This window comes from Physella acuta, unplaced genomic scaffold, assembly GCF_028476545.2.
Source record: "Physella acuta isolate Inbredline_101_S28 unplaced genomic scaffold, ASM2847654v3 ptg000286l, whole genome shotgun sequence".
In the NCBI taxonomy this organism is placed as follows: domain Eukaryota; kingdom Metazoa; phylum Mollusca; class Gastropoda; family Physidae; genus Physella; species Physella acuta.
In genome coordinates, this window is record NW_026731805.1 from 6,556 (window position 1) to 15,731 (window position 9,176).

The 9,176-nt window shown below is 43.7% G+C and overlaps 1 protein-coding gene across 1 annotated transcript; it reads left to right on the forward strand.

Annotated features, from left to right (window-relative positions):
* The first annotated feature begins 3,611 nt into the window (after window positions 1–3,611).
* Window positions 3,612–7,841, forward strand: LOC131939647 (uncharacterized). Its single transcript, XM_059298089.1, has 3 exons — window positions 3,612–3,623; window positions 4,229–4,294; window positions 7,131–7,841. The coding sequence occupies exons 1-3, from the start codon at window positions 3,612–3,614 to the stop codon at window positions 7,839–7,841; spliced, it is 789 nt and encodes a 262-aa protein (XP_059154072.1).
* Window positions 7,842–9,176: the final 1,335 nt, after the last annotated feature.

A 9,176-nucleotide genomic window follows, 5' to 3' on the forward strand; every position in this document is an offset into this window, starting at 1 on the left:
AGTCTGTCCTGGTCAACTGTCTGAAAGTCTGTCCTGGTCAACTGTCTGAAAGTCTGTCCTGGTCAACTGTCTGAAAGTCTGTCCTGGTCAACTGTCTGAAAGTCTGTCCTGGTCAACTGTCTGAAAGTCTGTCCTGGTCAACTGTCTGTCCTGGTCAACTGTCTGTCCTGGTCAACTGTCTGTCCTGGTCAACTGTCTGAAAGTCTGTCCTGGTCAACTGTCTGAAAGTCTGTCCTGGTCAACTCTCTGAAAGTCTGTCCTGGTCAACTGTATGTCCTGGTCAACTGTATGTCCTGGTCAACTGTCCTCTGTATGTCCTTAGACGTACCTCCTCCTATCCGCCCACTCAACTCATGACTTCTCTTGACCAATCCCCCGCCCCACCCCCATCGCATACACTGTCCCTGTCCAGGGTAACTATCTCCCCAACTGTTACCCCAACCCTCACCCTAAACACAGGCAAAAACCACCATGTCCTCCCCTCTATGACACAGTAACTCTGCCCCCCCCCCCCCTCTAAATAAGTCTAACCAACCCTGCCCCCCTCCCACCCACAGTAAGTAATGCCCGTCCTGCCGAATCCATCGCATGAAATCGTTGCAAATTGAGTTGCCGTGTTTTTCCGGCTCCGTCCTTGTGTAACACGCCGCGCCGGCCATGTGCACGGCCGGAGGTCGGGTGTCACCATTTGTCATCCGGCAGCGATTTGACAACAAGTCCTCCGGTCTACGGCCTAAATGTCCCCAGCCGGCGGGGCTAATGTGATTTGCTCTACGGCAAACACAAGGGAGGGGTGGGGGTGGGGGGGGGTGGGGGACGGGACCCAATCGATGGACGGTGTTATATTCCTATGATTAGACAACAGGGATGGGTTTCGGTGTAGGGGTGGGGGGGGGGTGGGGGTTGATTTGGGGGGGGGTGTGTATCAGAGAGACCAGAGGTAGAGTTAAATAATGATGAAATAATTGTCTCATGCAGTGCGTTTGATGGGTTATGTGGTGACGGTATTCTAACCAGAGGACTGGGGGTTGGAAGGTAAACAAAGGGAAATCACTCTAAACTAGGTGAAAGTGATCAAATCAAGAGAAAGACATTGAACTCAGGGGAGAGGACTTGGGAAGAAATTGGAAGATTGAGCAAGGGGAATAACTCGGATACAGAAGGACTTGAAGCAAAGGGAAGAAACTGCAGTAGAGGTGCTAGATTAATGGGGAAGAATTTGCAATAGAGGCGCTAGATTAAAAGGGAAGTAAGTAGAATAGTAATTTTATCAGTGAAATAATTTAAATTAAAGGGATAATATAGTTGTTTAGGATGTTATATAAATGGAGCTAGACGTGGAAGTTGAAATTAAAAAAAAAACAGGAGGCGGATGGAAAAACTATCATGTCAGGCAATTGAAATTGCAAGATCTAGAATCGTACATTGGAATAACTAGATCAAGGGAGTGTTAGATTTCGGGGAATGGGGCAGGGGAAGAACGATTCTCTGACCTAGATAATGTTCAGCACATCTAGGAAAAGAGAGAAAACAGTAGAAGCATCAGTAGGCCAGAGAAAAATGTCGCGGCTCTTCTGAAGAGAATATCATATCGTCCTTCTGATTTGTCGTGTTCTTCTCTGATTTGTTGTGTTCTTCTCTGATTTGTCGTGTTCTCTTTTTGTCGTGTTCTCTGATTTGTTTTCCCTAAATTGTCTTTCTCTGATTTTCTGATTTATCTTTCCCTAAATTGTCTTTCTCTGATTTTCTGATTTGTCTTTACCTAAATTGTCTTTCTCTGATTTTCTGATTTGTCTTTCCCTAAATTGTCTTTCTCTGATTTTCTGATTTATCTTTCCCTAAATTGTCTTTCTCTGATTTTCTGATTTGTCTTTACCTAAATTGTCTTTCTCTGATTTTCTGATTCGTCTTTCCCTAAATTGTCTTTCTCTGATTTTCTGATTTGTCTTTCCCTAAATTGTCTTTCTCTAATTTTCTGATTTGTCTTTCCCTAAATTGTCTTTCTCTGATTTTCTGATTTGTCTTTCCCTAAATTGTCTTTCTCTGATTTTCTGATTTGTCTTTCCCTAAATTGTCGTGTTGTTCTCTGATTTGTCGTTCTGATTCATTGTTCTCTGTGTGGACACACAAAAAAGAAACCTTTCCAGCCCATGCAGACAATATCTACGGAGACAGTAAAGTTATTATGTAGCGACTAGGTTATTTAATTTGCTGGATGTCGCTCCGTATTTATCGGTGATGGGTTTTTATGTAGGCATCTAGCTCTGGGTTAGGGGTGGGAGAGGATGGGAGGTAATGAAAGATGGATGCGAATTGATGTAAGGTGGGGGGGGGGGGGGGTGAGGGATGCGTGTTTAAATGAATCTTGAGGTTTTTTGTCTCTTAGGGGGAAAGAGACTTTTGGTGACATCTAGTCGCAAATCACGGAATTTGATTGGTTGATACACGATTCGGGTTATGACCTTAAGTTGGATGTCGTTATTGAATATTAAGGTACAAAACGTTTGGATTACTACGATTGATTAGCGGGGAAAAACTTTTACGATGGTTACATGTTGTTACATGCAACTTCATGTAATTAATGCAATTACGTGTAGTTAGATTTAGTAGACTTACCTCAGGTTCCAGGTTCGGGTGCTAGTTAGTTCTTGGGATATCGGTGCACTTGGAGGGCAGGGAGAGTGGGGGTAGTTACCTCACCTTGTGTGGGTGGACCCTTTTTTAATGGCTGGGTGGGTACCATATGTTGTTGGAGGGGGGGGGGGGGAAGGGAGGTACATAATTTCGGGTACATTAAAGAGGAATGTAACGATCTCATTGCATTCGATGGTCACCGAGAGTAGAAGACACCAGCCATATGTATAACTGGTAACTTTTCTTACGAAAAAAAGGGGAGATAACAAATTTAATTCCCCCCCCCCCCGAAGCACCAAAGAATAAAACCTACTATTTTTATTTTGTTTGTGAAGCCATGACCAATTATGACTATCAAAAGCTTTAGATGCATTAGTCAGATTGTAATGTGTTTTTTTTTTGACAATATGATTTCTTCTTGAGGGCATAGACTCGGATTGTCTCAGGTCAGTCGTGTCATTGCACCCCCCCCCCTCCCCCCACACACATACACCCATGAGTGACCCGCGCCCCGTCTTCTACTTTGTACAAGCAACTCTCCCAGCCCGCCGTTTAAAGCACAATTTCTCCGCCATAAAGGGAATGAAGAAATCCAACTAGCGCGGAGGACAATTTCGTAAAGTGGGTCTACGTTAAGAGTTGCTGTCCCTAACTATTATGTCCCCCCACAATTTCCGTTTCTCTCCTCTTTTTTTTCTCTCTCTCTCTCTTTCTCTCTCTCTCTCTCTTTCTCTCTACACCCCTCTCGTCATTTGTTGACCCAAGCCATATCTCATTGAACATCGCAGATTTGAGTAATTTCCCTTGATTTCACGCCCTTTCCCAATCCACATTTGAGACAGTTGCCTCCCCTTCTCCCCAAAAAACCGTCCTCCTCGCGTCGTCTGTCGAGTTCCAACAACACTTTTTGACTCCCCCTCCCCTTCTCCCCCTCCCTCGTCTCCCATGTCTTCCCGTGGTCTCCGATCTTTCTGAAAATGACGACGCCGGTAAAAAAAAAAAAGAAAAAAAAAATGGCCGCCAGTTTCTAATTTGATTTTCTCCTTGACTGCCAATCAGTGGATGTTGAATGCGAGGCAGCAACAGTCGCCTATCGATGAGGGGATGGGACAGTTATTAGGATTTACAAGGGGAGGGGGGGGGGGAGACTCAATCAGCCGCTGGGACCCCCCGGTCGTCGCCCGTGTCCTTACAGCTCTGCCAAGCAAGGGGGAAGAAATTTGAATGAATTAAGGAATGATTGAATGAATCACTTCCCTTTAACCACAGTTACTCCCCTTTAGGTTGTCGCCGGTGATCAAGGCAAACCACAATTGAGTTTTTTTGGTTCTTTTTTTTTATTCTAGAAGACAAGAACAAAAAATGTCTTTAAGTGTTGGTCGTTTATACTTATTGTAGATGACCATTTAGGCTAGTGTATGGGTTTGGGTAGGATTTAGGAAACAAAAAAAAAATGTCATTAAGTTTGGGTCGCTCTATACCTATTTGTAGATGACCGTTTATTGATGTAACAAAAACAAAATATGTTCCCCGAAAAGGCAATTGTGTTTTTTTTTTCTTTGATTAACCAATTACGCATGTTCCTATTGCTCAGATTGCCGATAATGTTAGCACGACCTTCGTGTTGGAGCTGGAGTTCAGCGTTAAGATCGGAGCTAAGGCTAGTGTATGAGTTTGGGCAGGATTTAGGTAATTAAAAAAAAAGTCATTAAGTGTTAGTCGTTTATACCTATATGTAAATGACCGTTTATTAATGTAACAAAAACACAATGTTTATCGAAAAGCAATTATGTTTTTTTTTCCGATTAGCCATTTACGCATATTCCTATTTCGACCCTTCGTGTTTTAGATAAGCGTCACAATTAGGACTAAGGCTAGTGTATGGATGAGGAAAGGATTTAGGAAAGAAAACAAACATGTCATTAAGTTTTGGGTCGCTTTATACCAATATGTAGATGACCGTTTATTGATGTAAACAAAAAAATATGTTCCCCGAAAAGGCAATTAAGGTATTTTTGTTTTCGATTAGCCATCTATATATATAATTCTCTTCTGGGATCAGTTAGAAAACAAGCTGCAAGCGCGCCTTTGCAGTCCCCTCTCTTCCTCTCTATCACTATCACTATCACTACCACCCCCACCCCACCCCCACATAGTGAGCGGTGTTCACTCTGTTTACATTTTACAATCATAGAGACGGGTTTGGTGACGGCTATTAGGGGCAGATAATTGAGTTTGAAACGATTTTAAACTTAGAGGAGGTAACTAAGAGGAGGCTGCTTTCACGTGGGGGGGGGGGGGGGGGGGGTTAGTGTTTTTAAGCAAATATTTTCAATGGCAGCTTTGGTACTGTCGAATTCACAAATTATAAATTACTGAAAAGTAGAAAAAAAAAACAACTAAATAGCGGCGTATGATACGCAGCGGGTCGGCTCGTTTACACATATTCCTATTGCTCAGATTGCCGATAATGTTAGCACGACCTTTTATGTTGGAACTTGAGTTCAGTGTATGGCTAGTGTATGAGTTTGGGCAGGATTTAGGAAAAAAAAAAAAAAAAATGTCATTAAGTGTTGGTCGCTTTATACCTATATGTAAATGACCATTTAGTGGTGTAACAAAAACAAAATATGTTCCCCGAAAGGCAATTATGTTTTTTTTTTCTTCGATTAACCAATTACGCATATTCGTAATGCTCAGATTACCTATAATGTTAGCACGACCTTCGAGTTGGAGCTTGAGTTCAGATCAGAGCTAAGGCTAGTGTATGAGTTAGGGCAGGATTTAGGAAACAAAACAAAAAAAAAAGTGTCATTAAGTGTTGGGTCGCTTTATACCTATTTGTAAACAAGTATAAATAATGATGTAACAAAAACAAAAATATGTTCCTCGAAAAGGCAGTTATGTTGTTTTTTTCGATTGTTTTTTTCGATTAGCCGTTTACGCATAGTCCTACGTCGACCTTCGTGTTTTAGTTAAGCGTCACAATTAGGACTAAGGCTAGTGGATGGGTTAGGAAATGATTTAGGTAATTAAAAAAATGAAACCAGCTAACGATTTCACAAGTTGCAATGAATGTTGTAGTTGACTTACCGAATCCATATCTACAAAATGTTATATGTTCATCTTTCCCGTTATCACTCACGCCTTATCAGTTATTACTCACAACTAAGTAGAGCCACGGCTAGACCCGAAAGTCTCGAGTTCGAATCTGGGATTAAGTAACTAGAACGCCCCTTAGTACTCTCAGCTGTGATGGGTAATTAACACACGTTAGGGAAAGTAAAGTCTAAGTAAGGATTTTGTTCAGGTTTAGGAAAATATTATCGATATATATATATATATATATATATATATATATATATATATATATATATATATATATATATATATATATATATATATATATATATAGTTGGAATATGTCTTCGACTTCCTGTCTGATGACGTAACCACCGGACATTTGTCATTTGACACCCGATGACGAGTTTTGTCCCACAGTGCCGACTCAGCTGAAATTGAATACCCGGCACTCAACGAGTTGTTTTCTCTGACCACACCCGCGTGGGTTCGAATCCCATTCCGGACAACGACGCGGCTCAGGCTCCTGATAAACAGACCGTTATCTCCAGGGGAGGGGGGTGGGGGGTGGAGGAGGGTTGAGTTAGCCTCTACTCGGCACCTGGTCTGGTTCCCCTGGGGCCTGCTCATCACCTGATACCAGAGCGGGCAGGTAAGTGCTCACCCCGGCGACACGGCGTGCTCTGCATCGTGCACGTCATCAATCGGTATGGGCATCCCGTGTACTACAGCGGTCTGTCTCGGCGGTTTAAAACTCTCTGCCTTGGTTGTTGTTGTTTCTTAGCTCGAAGAATGGGGAAACTTGTATGCATTGACAATATGTTGTCGTACACCTTTCCACTGGCCCACCCCTCCTCTCTTTCAAAATCTCGTATGATACTAAGTCTTGAATTTAAAGTAGATGTATGTTTGTTGTTCATTATAATTCAAGGCTGCCGGTTCATGACAAGTACAATGTAATAATAAATTATTGCGCTTGATTGTTATTTTAATCGGTTGACGGTTATATTGACAGTATATTTTGTTTAGTAATATTGACAGTCCATTGACAGTTTTATGGACAGTCCGTTGACAGTTTTATTGACATTCCATTAACAGTTTTATTGACAGTCTATTGACAGTTTTATTGACATTACATTAACAGATTTATTGACAGTCTATTGACAGTTTTATTGACATTCCATTAACAGTTTTATTGGCAGTCCATTGACAGTTTTATTGACAGTCTATTGACAGTTTTATTTACATTCCATTAACAGTTTTATTGGCATTCCATCGGTCCATTGAAAATTTTGTTGACAGTTCCATTGACAGTCGATTAACACTTTTATTTACGCTTCTATTGGCCGTTCTATTGAAAGTCCGTTGACAGTTGTGTTGTCAGTTCCATGTGATTTTCCCACTGGTCACTATAGCTGAATGCGCAAGCCACCAATGCCCCAGCCCCCAATGCCCCGGCAGCCACCAATGCCCTAGCAGCCACCACTGCCCCAGCCCCCAATACCCCAGCCACCACTGCCCCAGACACATATGCCCCTGCCCCAATGCTCCAACCACCGATGCCCCAGCTATCAATGCCCCAGCCCCAATACCCCAGCCACCAATGCCCCAGACCCAATGCCCCAGCCCCAAATGCCCCAACCACCGATGCCACATCCACCAATGCCCCAGCCACCAATGCCCCAGCCACCAATGCCCCAGCCACCAATGCCCCAGCCCCCAATGCCCCGGCAGCCACCACTGCCCCAGCCCCCAATACCCCAGACCCAATGCCCCTTCCCCAAATGCCCCAGCCATCACTGCCCCAGACACCTATGCTCCTGCCCCAATGCTCCAACCATCGATGCCCCAGCTATCAATTCCCCAGCCCCCAATGCCTAGCAGCCACCACTGCCCCAGCCCCCAAATACCCCAGCCCCAAATGTCCCAACCACCGATGCAACATACACCACTGCCCAGCCACCACTGCCCCATCCACCACTGCCCCTAGCCACCACTGCCCTGGCATGGCCGAGTCGCGAGCCCTCCCATCAATGACACCGTGTCTCATAGACGCCACTCTAATCCATTTGACTGTTCTTCTCGTCCGTGGCGGGGAGACACACCAATATTTGTGTCTTCCATAACTGTCAAATCCCTGGGACGGGGTTTATCTTTTCTAGGGCTGGTTTGTCCCCGTGGCTAATTGCATTGCTGTCCGTGGGGGTGGGGGAGGGATGTGTGTGTGTATGTGTGTGGGGGGGGGGGAGGGGTAAGTCGGGTGGAAATATCGCTAGGGGTGGTGGTGAGTTATCTGTGTGGAGGGGGGAGTATGTGGTTTAGAATGTTCACAAGTGGTGATTTTGTGTGTGGGGGGAGGGAGGGGGGAAGGGAGGGGCTGGAGATAATTATTGGAGGAATATATGGTTTAGATATGTCTACGAGTGGTGGTGTGTGGGGGATTGTGGAGATGTGTGTGTGGGGGGAGGGGAAGTGTGGTTTAGATATGCCTACGAGTGGTGGTTGTGTGTATGTGAGTGTGTGGGGTGTGTGGATATATCTTTGGGTAGGTGTGCGGTTTGTGGTGACGGCGATAGAGTGTGGGTGTGTGGGGTGAGCAGTATGGACACATAGACAGGGTTGGGGTGGCGGGGTTAGAGCGTGTCGTTCATAAAATGTCGATAGGGGAGGGAGGGACTTTGTCGTCTGGAAATTTTAAGGGGGGGGTATATGTCGTTTGTCTACATCGATGGGTTGGGGTAGAAAGATGGAAATATTAGAGGGGGGGGTATATGTCCATTGTCTACATCGATGGAAATATGGGGGGGGGAAGATGATGGGGTGGGGGTAAATGTCCTTTGTCTATATCGATGGGATGCGGTTAGCAAGACGTAAGCTTGTCGTTATGAAAAGCCAGCCGGGTAGGACGGGAATGAGTCAGGATAATCCTGATTGTTTACTCATCTTTCAAAACACATTTTTTTTTTAACTGTCCGGTTCAGGGGCGAGAGAAGGGAGACAAAATACAAAAAAAACTGCTCACGTTAATATTCGTAATGAATATTTTACTTAATTAGATCTCACTCCTCGTTAACGAAGGTTTTTTTTTGTTAATTGCTTGTTACACGGATGAAGACAGGAAAAATGGAACAATCCAACTCGGATGAGAGTAAAAAAAAAAAAAAGAAACAACACAAGAACTACCGAGATAGGAGTGGGTGAGGTATTGTGTTTTAAGTGGACAAGCATCGTTTGGTTTCATTAAGGTTTTAATTAATTAGTGAAAATAAAAACAATGCTTTTTAGTTTTTTTTTTTACGGGGATGTCTCATCCTATCAAATTTTTAAAATTTTTATTTCGCGGTGACAAAGACGCAACCTTTGTTATTATGTTGGTGATGATTATAGGGGGTCACTTTTGGCGAGGATTATTGGGTGTCAATTTTGTTGAGGATTATTGGGTGTCAGTTTTGACAAAGATT

What these genes read in the sequence shown, in the direction of transcription:
- LOC131939647 (XM_059298089.1), top strand. An exon ending in GCGTTAAGATCGGAGCTAAG is followed by an intron (nt 4,295 to 7,130) that starts GCTAGTGTATGA and finishes TGGTCACTATAG; the next exon opens with CTGAATGCGCAAGCCACCAA.